A 15,581-nucleotide genomic window follows, 5' to 3' on the forward strand; every position below is an offset into this window, starting at 1 on the left:
GCTACTCGGGAGGCTGAGGCAGGAGAATTGCCTGAACCCAGGAGGCAGAGGTTGCGGTGAGCCGAGATCGCGCCATTGCACTCCAGCCTGGGTAACATGAGTGAAACTTCGTCTCAAAAAATAAATAAATAGAAAGACTACTATCAGAAATGGATGGAAGAGCAGGCTCAGAGCCTGATAGACAAAACAATGGCTGCATTTCAACTAGGAAAGATACCTCCTACTCCATTCTCTGCTCCTCCTCCTGCAGGGGCGATGATACCACCCCCCCGAAGTCTTCCAGGTCCTCCTCGCCCTGGTATGATGCCAGCACCCCATATAGGGGGCCCTCCTCCTCCTGGGATGATGCCAGTGGGACCTGGTTCTCAGCATGCGCCTCCTGCTTACCTTTCCTACAACTCCGAACAAACGCTTAGTGCTCCTGGAATGAGGCCACCCATGGGAGGCCATGTGCCAATGATGCCTGGGCCCCCAATGATGAGACCTCCTGCCCGTCCCATGATGGTGCCCACTCGGCCTGGAATGACTCGACCAGACAGATAAGGATAGAGGGGAGGCCTCATTCTACCAGTTTTATATTACCTGTTCTGCTTCACCAGGAGATCATGCTGCTGTGATGCTGGGTTTTCTAAACAGCATAAGGAAGACTTGCTCCCCTGTCTGATCAAAGAGAATAGTTTTGGAGGGGAGATGTGGGGCAAAAAAGATGCAGTTTTCATTTGCATTGGGAAATGTGAAAATAAAATTGTCAACTCTTTTAGTTTTAAAAAAAAAAAAAGCCCTACTTGCTCTCCACACCAAGGCTGAGAGCCCATGGGGTAACTGGAGGCTTCCCTGCCATCTCTTGGTGAAGAAGCCTGGCTGACATGCTGCACGTGCTTCCCCAGGTGACTGCACTGAGAGCAGAGGAAACAAGACCAGTCCACACAACTGGTGGTGGTTGAAGAGTCTCTGCCCAATCCCACCCCGGATACTTAGAGCATCCAGAATTAAAGATAAGCCCTGTCGGCCAGGCATGGTGACTCACACCTGTAATGCCAGCACTTTGGGAGGCTGAAGCAGGCGAATTACAAGCTCAGGAATTCGAGACGAACCTGGACAATATGGTGAAACTCCCGTCTCTACTAGAAATACAAAAATTAGCTGGGTGCCTATAATCCCAGCTACTCAGGAGGCTGAGGCAGAGAATCGCTTGAACCCAGGAGTCAGTGAGCCCAGACCGCCCCACTACACTCCAGCCTGGGCAACAGAGGGAGACTATCTCAAAAAAAGAAAAAGCCCTGTCACCACCATCCAGTACCCCCACCCCCCAGGGCCAGGCTTATGGGGACACAAACAGCAATATTGGCACTGGTTTTTGAGTCACTGGGCAGAGACCCCACTGCCCTTTGGGATGAATTCACCACCTGCCTCTTCTAGAATCTAGCTGAGGACTTGGGATATTCACATTCAGCTGGATCTCCAAGTTTCTTGCACCGGGACACAGGTGATCCCAGCTCACTATGTTCACCAGGATGTTGCCACTCGCCTGTTGACCATCCCTACCTGGGACAGATCTGTGCACCCCATCCCTACCTTAGACTATCAGCCCACACAGGGACACCCAGATGGCCGGTATTGGGTGTAAGTGTGTTGCCAGAGGAGACCGACATGAGTTACTGTACTGAGGAAGACCTCAATGTGGGTGGTCACCATCCAATCAGTGGCCAGCATGGCTAGAACAAAGCAGGTGGAAGGGGAATGGGCAGCTTGCTGAGGCTCTTCCTATGCCAGATGCTTGTTTCCTCTTCCCCGCTGTTTGACATCAGACTCCAGGTCCTTCAGCCTTTGGACTCGAGGACTTGCACCAGCAGCCTCCTGGAGCCTTCAGCCACAGACTGAAGGCTGCACTGTGGGCTTTCCTGGTTTTGAGGATTTTGGACTTAGACTGAGCCATGCTATTGGCTTCTCTCTGCAGCTTGCAGACGTCCTATTCTGGACTTCACCTTGTAATCCTATAAGCCAGTTCTCCCCAGTTAACTTCCTTTCTGTGTATCCATACAGCCTATTGGTTCTGTCCCTCTGGAGAACATGAATATAGTCAGGATCTGGCCTGCAGTCTGAACGTGGAAGATTCCTTCTGAAACCCATACAAGCAAGTGAGCCCAGTGGCCTCCCTGCCTGCCAGAGACCCCAGCCCGCTGAACTAACTGGTTTCATTGTCTCAGGAATTCGGCAAGCAGTGCAGAGATGACCCAGTGCAGGTCACCTGAGTCACTGGTGTTTGTCTTTGGAACACACGTGGGTTTTGTCCACTACAGCCTTAGCTTCCTCAAGGAATTAAGATTTAAATATATATGTTGACCGGGCACAATGGCTCACACCTATAATCCCAACACTTCCGTAGGCTGAGGTAGGCAGATCATGTCAGGTCAAGAGTTCGAGACCAACCCAGGCAACATAGGTCAAACCATCTCTAATAAAAAATTAGCCAAGCGTGGTGGTGCACACCTGCAATCCCACCTACTCAAGAGGCTGAGAGAGGAGAATTGCTTGAAACAGGGAGGCAGAGGTTGTAGTAAACAGAGATTGGGCCACTGTATGCCAGCCTGAGTGACAGAGCAAGACTCCATTTCAAAAAAAAAAAAAAAAAAAGCAAATGTTGGCTAGATACAGTGGCTCACACCTGTAATCCCAGTACTTAGGGAGGCTGAGCTGGGAGGATTGCTTGAAGCCAGGAGTTTGAGACCAGATTGTAATCCCAGGCATAATCATGGCTCACTGCAACCTCGCCCTCCTGGACTCAAGCCATCCTCCCACCTCAGCCTCCTGAGTAGCTGGGCCCATAAGTGTACACCACACCTGGCTAATTAGTTTTTGTAGAGAGGAGGTCTGGCCATGTTGCCCAGGCTGGTCTTGAACCCGTGGCCTCAAGCAGTCCTCCTGCTTCAACCTCCAAAATGCTGGGATTACAAGCATGAGCCACCATACCCAGCCTATTTTTTTGTTTGCTTTTTTAAATTTAGCAGCAGAGATGGAAATGAACATGTCAGCTCTACAGCAATAAATGGTCCCCCTTTGAGGACAATCCCACAGCTAAGTATGCCTGAAAAGAAGTGGGTATGAGTGGATTTACACAAAGGAAACGCTATTTGGTGAAATTTATTGTTGAGTTAGGGGTAGAGAATCTATGGGTGACATTTTCAAAGAAATACATTTAGATTCTCAATTTTTGGAGTCTTTTTTTTTTCTAAGATCTTCCCTAGCAATCCTTGCATTCTAAGCAGGGGTAGTCACTGCCAGTCAACAAGGCTCCTGGCTCTGGGTCACTTGGTGAAGGTAAAACAAGGAATTTGAGTCACCACAGCCAAAGGTTCTGAGTGTTAAGACACCAAAGCCTGGGCAAGCCCATCCTGCTCTCAGGCCAGCAGAGCTGGGGCTGTCCTTGCATTGCGGGGAGGGGAGGGGGTGGGATTCCATGGCCCATCAGCTGGGACAGCCCAGGGCATGAGGTCATGCAAAGCCGCTGGCAAGACAGTGACTTGGTTCCAGTTCTCTGGCTAGAAACGGAAGACCCAGACATTCACCCTAGCTAGGTGACGAAACCATGAACATTTCTCTCCCTCTTAACTCATCCTGAACATTTTCTTTAAAAAAAAAAAAAAAAAAAAGCTATGGTATGAGAAGGGAAATTTAGAGCTACCTGAAGCAAGTGGCCTCTACAGATCGGCCCTCATCCGGCTTGTGTTGGGGTCTGGTCGTCTAAGGAGAGTGACTCGGGACAGCTTGCTTCCTGGACAGCTGCACTCTGACCAGGGACTGGCCTGGCAGCTGGGAGCGCCTTGCCATGCTGGGGCTTGGAATGTAGCTGGAGGGTGGGGCACAGCTAGACCCACCAGTCCTTGTTCCTAGGCACTGTTAGCACTGCCCACCTGTTAATCCTCACAAGCACCTGGGAGTAGGTATTGCATGATCCCCACCCAGTTAAGAGATGTAAGAGACGAGAGGACTGAGGCACAGGCTCTGCCCCAGGCTGGTCCTGTGCTCTCCCTCCACCACCAGGGAAATTGCTCAAAGCTCTCCAGCATCAAGTGATTGGAGTGGACCTCAGCCATGTGTCTCCCACCTTGGACCCTTATAATATCCTCTGCAGGGAGCCCTCATGCCCGCCCCTTGCCCTGCACCCAACACCCAGAGGCCTACACCACCATCCCATTTGCTCTGCACGCTCCTGCTTCCCTTGGGTCCTGCAGTCACAGCTGGAAGGGGTAGGGAGTCCTCAGAACGTAAGTGGAGGAAGGACCAGCAGGATGCAAGTGGCACAGCTTGGCTACAGGCAGCCCTGCACCATGGCCCAGAGCCTTCCTCGGGCCACATCTGTCATCTGGTGATAGGAAGTGAGCCTTGGCTTTGGTTCTTCAGGGTTGTGGGGGTTAAGATGCCCTGGCCTCTCACCTGCACAAGGCAGGGCAAGTTTCCTCCCCACTTGTGGAGCCACAGAGGGGAGCAAGGGAGGTAGAGAACACAGGTTTCTAAAAACTGATGGGCATGGCTGGAGGGCCGTGAACGGCCCACCAATTCCAGAAAATAAGGTGCAGGGTTTGTCAGTTCAGCCTTTCAGGAAGAAAGAGCCCAAACTGGCTGGTTCCCATTACTAAAGCAACACCAAGCTTTTCAGATTTTCCTTCCACATACCCTACTTGTCATGGACAGAAACTTTGTGTCCCCCAGCTGGGCGCGGTGGCTCACACCTGTAATCCCAGCACTTTGGGAGGCTGAGGCAGGTAGATCCTGAGGTCAGGAGTTTGAGACCAGCCTGGCCAACATGGTGAAACCATGTCTCTACTGAAAATACAAAAATTAGCCGGTCGTGGTGGCGGACACCTGTAATCCCAGCTACTTGGAAGCTGAGACAGGAGAATCACTTGAACCTGGGAGGCGGAGGTTGCAGTGAGCCAAGACCAAACCATTGTATTCCAGCCTGGGCAACAGAGCGAAACTCCATCTCAAAAAAAAAAAAAAAGTTTGTGTCTCCCTAAAACTTGTATGCTGAAATTCTAACCCTCATGGGGCTGCTAACAGGAGATGGGGACTCTGGGAAGTGACTGGATCATGAGTGTGGACCCCCGCCGTGGGTAGGCTCAGTGCCTTTACAAGAGACCCTAGGAGAGGATGTCCCCACTTCCTCCACATGAGGACAGCTAGATGGGGACACCTATGAACCAGGATGTGGGCCCTCACCAGACATGGGATCTGTGTCTCACTCTTGGATTTCCAGCATCCAAAATAGTCAGACATAAATTTCTGATGTTTATGGTGCCATCCTGTCTGACATTTTATCACAGCTCAAACAGACTAAGATGCTACTTTTTTTTTTTTTTGAGACAGAGTCTCCATCTGTCACCCAGGCTGGAGTGCAGTGGCACGATCTCAGCCCACTGCAACCTCCACCTCCTGGGTTCAAACAATTCTCCTGCCTCAGCCTCCTAAGTAGCTGGGATTACAGGTGCACAGCACGACGCCCAGCTAATTTTTGTATTTTTAGTAGAGACGGGGTTTCACCATGTTAGTCAGGCTGGTCTCAAACTCCTCACTTCAGGTGATCCACCTGCCTTGGCCTCTCAAAGTACTGGCATTACAGGTGTGAGTCACCATGCCTGGCCTAAGATGCTACTTTTTTTTTTCTTTTTTTTGAACGGAGTTTTGCTTTTGTTACCCAGGCTGGAGTGCAATGGCGCGATCTCGGCTCACTGCAACCTCCGCCTCCTGGGTTCAGGCAATTCTCCTGCCTCAGCCTCCTGAGTAGCTGGGATTACAGGCACGCGCCACCATGCCCAGCTAATTTTTTGTATTTTTTTTTTTAGTAGAGACGGGGTTTCACCATGTTGACCAGGATGGTCTCGATCTGTTGACCTCGTGATCCACCCGCCTCGGCCTCCCAAAGTGCTGGGATTACAGGCTTGAGCCACCGCGCCCGGCCCCCTAGATGCTACTTTTTAAAGTAAACTCTACCACCACCAATTCACCTCGAGCGCTCTTGCCAAGGTGCCAGGACAAGCCACAGGACTTAGAGAAAACCCCAAACAGCTGCGTAGGAAAACGCCAAGACCCCCTTATCCAGCCTGAGTTACACATACATTAGAATGTTTTCCTTTTATTGTTCACATCTTCGAAGCAGAGCTTCGTTTCAGCAGGAAGGATACCAGAGGCAGGAGGAGGGTCACTTGGGAGGGGAGGTGGAATCTCCCTCCTGTAGCACCCCCTGCTCCCTCTAACAGGCTTCAAAGTCAGAATACAGACATCAGCTGAGAGTAGTTCATTTTGGCACGTTGAGGGGCCGGCTCTCTGGGCCGGACCTCTCTGGTGGGGAGACAGGTCCCCTGCTCTGCAGTGGGGCCTGGAACAGCTCCAGTGGGATGCCCCAGCTGTGGGGTAGGGAGTGCAGCTCAGAGCCTCAGCTCCCCCAGGAAGGAGGGGGCTCTTCCAGGGCCGTCGGCTGCCGGAAGAAAACACTCACCTGGTCGGAGGGAAAAGGGCCCTTGCGCTGAGTTATCAGGCGGGTGGCAAGTGACCCTGAGCTCCTGCTCCAGGGCTCGAGAACACAGCAAGAAAACTAAACACACAGAAGAGAGCAGGAAAACGCCATCCTTTAACAGCCAAAAAATTGTCCTTTAGGGGCACCAGGTGACTCTAGCCCCTGGGGGACAGAACACACCATACCTACCACCAGGCACTGGACGCCTCAGAACACCTGGAGCTGGGGACGGAGAAGGCGTAAAGTCACCTTCTCTCAGCAGAAATGAGAAGCTGGACTTCATCCCTGCCCAGGATGGCAGAAACCACATTTGGATTCGTTGCTGGTGATGGATAGAGCCAAGGTCCTGCAGTTGGCCCCCAGGGCTGAAAAGTGCTTGCGTGAATGGCTGGCACTCCAAGCTGCCTGAGGCAGCCCAGCCACACTCAGGTGACAGTGACCCAAGCTCTCTGGGCTCAGGGTTTACAGTCACCATAGCCCAAGCACATATTGCCCTGGGTTTAAGTAAGGTACCCTCTTTTGTTCTGGCTGAAAGCTAGAAAAAAAACACCCTCCAAATCCCTGCAAGGGAGGTGGGCGCAGCTTCCCAACATCAGAAAACATGCCAGTCACCTGTTCCCACCCACCTAGAGCAGCCCCTCGGGCTTCTGTAGGCCACTGTATAGCACATAGCCAAGGTCGTCAATCTCTTCCTCCCGCAAGCTGCTCAAGAGGTTCACGCTGGGGTTGAAGTGGCAGGGCAGGCTGGCCTGCTCCAGGCTGCTGATGAGCAGCTCCAGGGCCTGCAGGAAGCGCTCGCCCAAGGCCTCCTCCGTCCAGTCCACGTTGTCCTCCCCCAGACGCAGGACCACCTGGGTCAGGTGGCCCCGGCCCAGCTGACCCAGGGCCGGGCAGCCACGGCAGACAGCACACAGAAGCAGCAGCAGCCGCCGGCGGGTCCCAGCATCACGGTCATCCAGGGCTCGCAGCCTAGCAGCCTCCACTGGATACAGGTCCTGGAGCCAGAGGTTCCCTGCCAGCCCCTCCAGGGGCCAGGCCAGGAGGAGGTGGTCATCGGCCTCGGCCCCAGGAACTGCCACAAGCACGGCCACAGTGAGCTCCAGGCGCTCATGCCGCACCTCCAGCAGCAGCTCCTCCGAGGCCACATTGGGCAGGATCAGGCACCCAAGCAGGCTGCCGATGGCTGGCCAGTTGATGGAGGCAGCCAGTGCCTTGTGCAGCAGCTCCAGCAGGACGCGGGAGGAGAGGTAGCCCCCCACCAGGAAGCGGTCCCAGGGGCTGCTCCCTCTGGGGCGGAACTCCAGCTGAGTCCTGCGCACAGCCCAGCAGCGAGGGTCCCTCGCCACAGTGTCCACGCCCGGCACCAGGCTCCACAGGCCCGGCTCCAGCACCAGTGGCACCAGGAGACGCACATGGTCAGCAGCCCCCGCCTGCAGCCCATCGTAGAGTGGGCCCCCAGGCACAAGCGCCCCAAAGGGCAGTTCTGGAAACTTGCTCCGAAAGTAGGCCTGCAGTTCCAGGGCAATGTCGCCAGCCAGCTGTTTGGCCAAAGCCACCTGGGCTGCTGGGATGGTCACACGGTCCCGCTCGAAGGCCAGCAGCCTCTCCTGCAGCGTCAGACACAGCGGTGCTGGGGAGCTGAGCTGTGGTGTCACCTGAAGATCAGTTTCTGCAGGCTCCTCTGCAGAGTGAAGGGGCGGGGAACATGCTGGAACAGCCTGTGATTAGTTAAGAAAACGCTACCCAACGACTAGCTGTGTGCTGTCCTGGGGCCTCACTGTCCTCACCTGGGAAGGCACTCAGTCCAGGTCCTCACATATAGTGAGCGCTTGGTGACGAGTTCTCATTGCCCCAGAGTCCAACACCCTGACCCTATGGCTAAAACAGCTTCATGCAGAGGAGTTTGGCAGGTCATGCCCCTCTGGGCCTCAGTTTCCCCATCTAAAGCTCTCCACCATCACAACACTGCCACCTTGCTGCAGGAGCAGGGCAAAGAAACACCACCCCCATTAAATGTCTGAGGAGCCCGAAACCCAGAGAAAAGCAGGGACTTGCGCAGGGTCATACAGTCAGGGCAGAGCCTGGGCTTCGTCTCTCAAATGTGACAACAAAAGGGTACTCACCAACGTGAGAGGGGAAGGAATGCCACTTACCTGGGGCAGAAGGCGAGGGGATCAAGGGCAACACAGGCTGGCTGAGGGCAGCTGGTGGAGGCCGGGGCTGCAGGTGTGGCGTTGCCTTGAGCAGGCTCAGTTCCTTCCAGCTGTCTCCCTTGGTGTCATCCTCATCCCGTGGGCTAGTGGCCCTGTCAATGAACTGCAGGCAGAGTCATACAGAGAAGATGAAGTCTGGGCAGCCACAGCAAAGCCCAGGGGCAAAACAGACCAGGGTGCTGGGGTGGAGAAGCAGGTGCCCTGGGCTCCCATGAAGGCCTTGGGCAGTCCCCACCCCTCCCCAGGGCCCCTCTGCAAGGCCCAACCCTGTCCTCCTCTAGGAGCTTCAGTCATGACCGGACCAGCCTGGCCTTACCCGCTTCACGGCCAGGGTGGCAATGCCCAGCACGGCAGCCCCGCCCACACCCAGCACCAGACGGGCATTGGCCAGGAGGAAGTCCACCACGCTGCCCAGCCCCTCATCGCCACGCCGCTTCCCTCGTTTCTGGGAGAACTCTGCCATGGTCTGCCTGTAAGAGAGCCAGGGGTGAAGGGACAGCTCAGGGTGCAGGTGGCCAGGCTGGTAGAGGGGCTGCTGTGGACAGGTGCTCTGGCTGTCCTTAAGCTGGGTAACAGAGTTGAGCCCATAAGGGGGGGCTTTCTGAGAATTTCTCATGAGAAAGGGACCCATCCACAGGGGGGGACACCAAGGTCCTGGGAACCATGTAAATTACCTGAGAAAGGGCAGGGCTGGGATATGAACATGGGTTTTGGGGCCCCAAGTCCCCATCTCTCACAAGATGAGGGAGCTGCCAAGTCCTTTCTCTCAAAGCTGCAAACAACTCACCCCCTGGAAAGCAGCTCATAAAGGCCCTGAGGCTTGTGCCGAGGAAGGGGCCTATCCTCCAGGACCTCTGACATCACCAGAGACCTGCAAGGTGGGTCTTATCATCACCACCCGTATTTTACAGAGCGCCAGGCTGCCAGATTGCACAGTGAGTGGTAAGGCCTCCAACCCCCAACTACAAGGCCTCCAGACTCTCATCCGCCCCCAGAGCCTGACGGATCCTCCCTGTGCCAGGTGGCCAGGTCCTCAGCAGGAGCCTCATCTGAAGGTTCCTAACCAGAGGACACAGCAGCCCTCTATGACACCTCTTGAGAAGACCCCAAAGTCCAGAGAAGACCAACAATTTGGGGCCCTCACCAGTCTGGGGGACCTCTGGGACCAGTTACCCCCCAAATCTTGACGGGGTAGCCCCAAGAGGCAGAGCTACCAAGTCAGAGCATAGGCAGAGTGAGATGGCCCAAGCTGCCCAGGCAGGCCAGTGAAGACATGCAAGTCAGGGCTGAGGCCCCTCCGGCAGGGCAGCAAGCAAGGCGACCTAAAAGATCAAGACCCAGAAAAAGGGCTGCCCAGGACCTCTGTACAGTGGGCTCTTTGGGCCTCTCAGTCTTGGTGGTGGTGGGTGATGCTTCTCAGCTGCTAGGAGGCCAAGCAACGGAGAAGGTAAGGTGAGGGCCTGGGTCCCAGCCTGTTTGCTCACCTGTAAGATGGCATAGGCAGCAGTGTGGGGCTGGGTGGGGCCCTACACTTGGGAGGTGGGGGCAAAGATCTCCTTCGGCCGAGTCCACCAACTCCCAGCCTCACGTTCTGGGAGCGGGACACTGCCCTCAGGTCCTGGGAGCTGAGAGGAGCTGTGACCTTAGGACATCAGTTAGACACCAGGCAGAACTCTCCCAGAGAGGCCTGAGCAGATGACCATGAGGTCACAGCCTGCCTGGGCACCAAGGACTTCTACCTGCCCTGCCAGAGTGTCAGTGCCAGGGGCTCAGTTGCCAGGTGACCAGATGCCTGCAGTAGCTGAAGCCTTAAGTGCTGTGTGACTCAGCCCCGGACACCCGCCCATTCGTTCCAGACTAAAAATAAGACGGGTCTCTGGGGCAATCCCAGGCCAACCGGTGACCCGCTACAGCCCCAGGGCCGGTTTCAGCCTCCTCATCTGTGACACGGGGATCAATACTGCCACCCGACCCCGGAAAGACCAGGAATCTACTTTTCAAACTGTAAAGCGCTTTAAATATTCCCAACCTGTCTAAATTGGGACTCAGGCCCACCACTGGCGGGGTCGCGCAGGCCTCAGCCCACAGCCTTCCAGCTCCTAGAAGCGGGAGAGGGCACCGGTGGCTGAAAATAACCCGAGTTTGCGCACCGGGGCCCTGGAGGCCCTCTGGCCTTCCTCCTCCTCCTCCGCCAAACCCGCCTGCCCTGGGCCTGGGCTGAGCAGGCCGCGCAGCAGCCCTAGGTGAGCGGGTGACGCCCTGTTCGCAGGGAAACCGAGAGACCAAGAGGGGAAGGGGGCCGGGCTGGGATTCGAACGTGGGCCTTGGTCATCAAACCTTCCCCGCCCTCCCCAGCCGCGACCGCGGGCCACGCCCCCGACTTGCGTTCCGTAGCGCACCCAGCCCCGGGCCCGTTGACTCTAGGGGCCGCCCCGCCGCCCTCCAGCCATACCTGCGTCGCAGCGTCCACACAACGACCGGAGGAGGCAGCGGAACCACGGCCCCTGAGCTCGGACCCTCCTGGGAATGGAACGAGAAGGACCCTGGAACCCAACGTCGAGGGCCCCGGGGGCGGCCGCTGAAGCCGCAGGACGCAGACAAGCAGACCCTGTCTCCAATCGGAGCGCTGGAATCCAGCACACGGGTGCCAAAATACTGTGCGGCTCAGCCAATGAAGGGTAGGCCCCGCCCCCCAGCCGACTGACGCGCTCCCTCGGGGCGGGACTCCCTGACGCAGTCTGGATTTAAAGGTTCAGGGCTGCATTCCGAGCCCGCGACCGGGTGCTATGACAGGCGGCCTTCTCGGACGCCTGTGCGTTGTAATGTGAGCGTCGAGTGTGGAGGAAGCTGTCTGGGCCCCCGTTACTTCCGGGGGCCGAGTAGAGAGGCTGCACATGGCCAGAGGCTTGGCACATCCAACCTCTTAGGTCACCTCTGCGAGAGTGTCTCGGTGGCTTCATTCTTAACCTGTGGGCCTGCGGGGCACACAGTGTGGCGAAAGCGCCTACCCCTGCCACCTGCTCCGTGCCACCTTGTGTGGGCCATTCTCCACATGGGCCTCAGTTTTTCTCCTGTAAAATGGGGAGACCAGACCCCCTCTTCCCCTGCGAAGGGTGGCTAGTCATGTAACAGCTGTGGCTCATGTTTTGGGGGCCTGCTATGTGTCGGCCAGGGCGAGCCCCTGTGAACAGCAGGGACCAAGACGGATGCTTCTCTTCTAGAGCCTCCCTTTGGGGGACACGAGCGTAGTGGTGCTGACACTAGGGGAATAATAACCTGGCACACAGAATAAAAAAACAAAACGGAGTAATAACCTGTCACTCACTGAGCGCCTGTATGCTGCAAGCTACACTTGCATTCTTTGTTCATTTGCTTATGGCGACAAACTTAGGAAGCATTTTACAAATGAGGAAACTGGGCCGGGCACAGTGGCTCACGCCTGTCATCCCAGCAGTCTGAGAGGCTGAGACCGGAGGATCACTTGAGGCCAGGCGTTCAAGACCAGCCTGGGCAACATAGTGAGACCCCCATCTCTACCAAAAATAAAAATAAATTTAGCCAGGTGTGGTGGTGTTCTCCCAGCTAGTCGAGAGGCTGAGCCCAGGAGTTGGAGGCTGTAATGAACTATGATCACGCCACTGCACTCCAGCCTGGGCGGCAGGGCAAGACCTTGTGTCAACAAAATAAAAACAACACATGAGGAAACTACGTCCAGAGCAGGAGAGCTAGGACCCGAGGACCCAGGTGTCTCACTACCACCGGTCAGCCAAGTGCAGGCACTTCCTGAGTCCCTGCGCCCCGGGCCGGGGTTTAGAATCTCTCCAAGGTCAGGGCCAGCTTCGTCTGCTACAGCAGCGCAGGGGACCATGCCTGGACCAGCGGCCGTGAAGGCCCCTGCCCTGGGACTCGGAATTTAAGCCTGGAGATTGCGGAAGCCTCCAGCTCCAGCACAGGGGGCGCCGGGACTCCCTGATGGCTCTGCAGTCCCCGAAAAGACGGAAAAACTGAGGCCCTAAGAGGCCTAAAGCCTACACTTCCCGGCGGAATGCGGCGGGCGCGGGCGGGTTAAAGGGGCGGAGCCGGCGCTGGCCCAGCCCGCGGCTCCCCTCAGCCCTCGCCCGGGCGTCCCCCTAGCCCGGCCCGGCCAGGCAGCGAGAGCGGCGCCATGGAGGCCACCGGGGTGCTGCCGTTCGTGCGCGGTGTGGACCTCAGCGGCAACGACTTCAAGGTAAGCCGGGCCGGGCCTCCCTGCAGGCCTTCTCTTCCGCCCGGCCAGCCGGGCCCTCGCTTCCTGTCCCGCCCGGCTCCGGGCCCTGCGCGTCCCCGAGACTGCGGCCGGAGCGGGGTGGGTCTCTCCGCTGGTCACGAATGGACTTCCGAGGACTCTTCCAGGTGCTTGTACCGGGAGACCGAGGCCCGTCAGGCCCAGGTCGGACGCTTGGGCTCGGAGTCTCGCCGGGGACCTGGCCGGGAGCCCCAACCCCGCGTCCGTGTTCTCCGCCTGGGCCGGACGGTGGCCTAGGGGTCGGCGAGGCTCCCCGCCCTTCTGAGGTCACACGCCCAAGCCAGGCCCTGACTCAGGGATGGCGGCCCGGCTGCCCAGGGGCGGGTGTGGAACCGACTCGTCACTGCCCTCTCCCCGCCGCCGCCACCCGCCATCCTGTGTGATCCTGGGCCTCTCGGATCACTTCCCCTCTCAGAGCCCGGGCTTTCTCAGCCGGTGAAGGGGCTTCAGAGTCGCCTCCTTGGACGCAAGGGGTGTAATGAGATTTGTTGGTGTGGAGAGTGTGTCAGGCCGGCGTGCCAGGTGCTGGGTGGCAGTTGTCTGAGCAGCTGCTGGCTTGAGAGAGACAAGGGACGGCAGCCCAGCCCTCCGCAACCAGTGGGTGGGGAGGGAGGTGGTTCCAGGGCTCCGAATGAAGCGGGCATTGCCCAACCGAAGGGGAAGCAGAGAAAGAGGGGAGGGGAGAGCTGGCTGGAGGGGCAGCCTCACCTTCAGGGTGGGTGACCGGCAGGGTCTGGCTGGGCTGTCGGTCTGGGGCTGGGGCCAAGGAGGCAGGTTTTTCCTGAGTTTACCTGCTTGTGTACACACATTCGACCCCAAGTACAGGTGGCCACACCACTTTTCTCTGTCCCCATCCCCACCACCCTTACCTGGGGTCTCTGCTGTTCCTCTTCACTGAGCTGGGAGAGTCTGAGTCACCAGCTGGGAATGTGGCCCTGGGGGGAAAGGAACACCAGCCGCGGGCACGTGCTGCCCCAGACTTGGTGCCACAGGGCTGGAGATGCCGAAGTGGGCATTCACAAGGGTGGGGGGAGTGCAGTGATGTGGGGTGGGGAGCCATGGTCTCCCCAAGCAAGGGTTTCGCCCTGACCATGAATTGCCTGTGTGCTGATGGCAGGGTGAGGGCACAGGTGGGTCCTTCATAAAGGCTTGAAGCGGGGAGCATCCACCCCAGGCAGCCAGTCAGAGCGTGGAATGCTGGGTGGAGGAATTTGAGCCGAGCTGCCCACAAAGCCAGGTGCTAGGTTCTCATCTGAAACAAGCCAGTTTTGTCCTGGTCCTCCCAGGGCCCACAGTCCAGTAGCAGAGACAGATCTTAGGCCAACACTTTTGTCACGGTGAAAGGGAGGCTTTTATTAGTCCCATTCTATGGGTGAAGAAATTGAGGCACAGTGATGAAATGACCTGTCTGTGTTCTCTCAGCTGGTGGGAGTTGGTTCTGTTACTCCCCAGAAGCTCGTGTGGGCAGTGGGAGCCATAGAAGGTGGTGAGCAGGGGCTCCGTATCCCAGGCCAGCTTCACCATCACATCCTTCCCCTAGGGCGGCTACTTCCCTGAGAATGTCAAGGCCATGACCAGCCTGCGATGGCTGAAGCTGAACCGCACTGGCCTCTGCTACCTGCCCGAGGAGCTGGCTGCCCTGCAGAAGCTGGTAAGGGGCTTTGGGCAGGCAGGGAGGGTCCCTATGGATGAGCCAGATGGGCAGAGTTTGTGGAGAAAGCAGACAAATTCTCCAGAGAGAGGAAGAACACTGACAGCTATGAGCAAAGTCGGCAGAAAGGGAGTGGGCACCCTATCCAGGGAGGTATGCAAAAAGAGGCCAGGTCTGTGAGGGAGGGAGGCTGCTTGGGGAATTGGGCCTGTGTGGCTGAGGCCTTCCTGGATGGTGCAGAATTGTGGAGGTAGGCGGGAACTCTGGACACCCAACGTACCCTGCTGAGCCTTTGCTTCCCATCCCGGCCCAGGAACACTTGTCTGTGAGCCACAACAACCTGACCACGCTTCATGGGGAGCTGTCCAGCCTGCCGTCACTGCGCGTGAGTGCTGGCCAGGAGGCCACTGGGCTTGGGGTGGGGGCAAGTGTCTGGCCAGGGATGTGAAGCCTGGGCCAGACACCAAGCTGGGCCAGCATCTCTGCCCACCTCCATGTCAGGCTTAGAGGCTCAGGTGTTACAAGAGGTGTCACTTGTAAGAGGTTACAGCAGTGCCCTGTGTAAAGTAACCCGCGTGGATCAGAGAATTCCACCGGGAATAAGGTAAAGAAATCCAAAATCTTGACGGCTGGGCTCGGTGGCTCACGCCTGTAATTCCAACACTTTGGGAGACTGAGGCAGGCGGATCACTTGAGGCCAGGAGTTTGAGACCAGCCTGGCCAACAAAGTAAAACCCTGTCTCTACTAAAAATACAAAAATGAGCCTGACATGGTGGTACGTGCCTGTAATCCCAGCTACTCAGGATGCTGAGGCAAGAGAATTGCTTGAACCTGGGAGGCGGAGGTTGCAGTGAGCCAAGATTGTGCCACTGCACTCCAGCCTGGGCGACAGAGCGAGACTCCATCTCAAAAAAAAA

The 15,581-nt window shown here is 56.9% G+C and overlaps 2 protein-coding genes across 5 annotated transcripts in view; one reads left to right on the plus strand and one right to left on the minus strand.

Annotated features, from left to right (window-relative positions):
- Window positions 1-6,113: 6,113 nt before the first annotated feature.
- MIEF2 (mitochondrial elongation factor 2) lies at window positions 6,114-11,377 on the minus strand. Of its 3 annotated transcripts, none has more exons than XM_017514868.1 (4): window positions 11,180-11,377; window positions 9,044-9,197; window positions 8,668-8,830; window positions 6,114-8,195 (listed from the first exon to the last, which is right to left on the minus strand). In XM_017514868.1, the coding sequence occupies exons 2-4, from the start codon at window positions 9,188-9,190 to the stop codon at window positions 7,141-7,143; spliced, it is 1,365 nt and encodes a 454-aa protein (XP_017370357.1). In that variant the 5' UTR covers window positions 9,191-9,197; window positions 11,180-11,377; the 3' UTR covers window positions 6,114-7,140. The 3 variants fall into 3 exon arrangements, with proteins under 3 accessions (XP_017370357.1, XP_037589504.1, XP_017370358.1); XM_037733576.1 differs by having other exon boundaries at window positions 6,114-8,121; window positions 11,180-11,367; XM_017514869.2 differs by having other exon boundaries at window positions 11,079-11,345.
- A 1,297-nt stretch (window positions 11,378-12,674) lies between these two features.
- The window catches only part of FLII (FLII actin remodeling protein), a 15,715-nt gene continuing 12,808 nt past the window's right edge, over window positions 12,675-15,581 (plus strand). For both annotated transcript variants that reach the window (XM_017514857.2, XM_017514858.2), the window contains exons 1-3: window positions 12,675-12,955; window positions 14,553-14,663; window positions 14,977-15,048. In XM_017514857.2, the coding sequence (XP_017370346.1) occupies window positions 12,893-12,955; window positions 14,553-14,663; window positions 14,977-15,048 (246 nt within the window). In that variant the 5' untranslated portion in view covers window positions 12,675-12,892. The remainder of the gene's footprint in view (window positions 12,956-14,552; window positions 14,664-14,976; window positions 15,049-15,581) is intronic.

The sequence above is a fragment of the Cebus imitator genome, unplaced genomic scaffold, assembly GCF_001604975.1.
Source record: "Cebus imitator isolate Cc_AM_T3 unplaced genomic scaffold, Cebus_imitator-1.0 Scaffold538, whole genome shotgun sequence".
Taxonomy (NCBI): domain Eukaryota; kingdom Metazoa; phylum Chordata; class Mammalia; order Primates; family Cebidae; genus Cebus; species Cebus imitator.

Bases quoted from the DNA above. Each gene is read 5' to 3' on its own strand.
- MIEF2 (XM_017514868.1), bottom strand. From the start codon at position 9,190: ATGGCAGAGTTCTCCCAGAAACGAGGGAAGCGGCGTGGCGATGAGGGG. The intron at 8,831-9,043 runs GTAAGGCCAGGC...CTCTGCCTGCAG, and splicing joins CCACCCTGGCCGTGAAGCGG to TTCATTGACAGGGCCACTAG. The intron at 8,196-8,667 runs GTAAGTGGCATT...TTCACTCTGCAG, and splicing joins CCCCTCGCCTTCTGCCCCAG to AGGAGCCTGCAGAAACTGAT.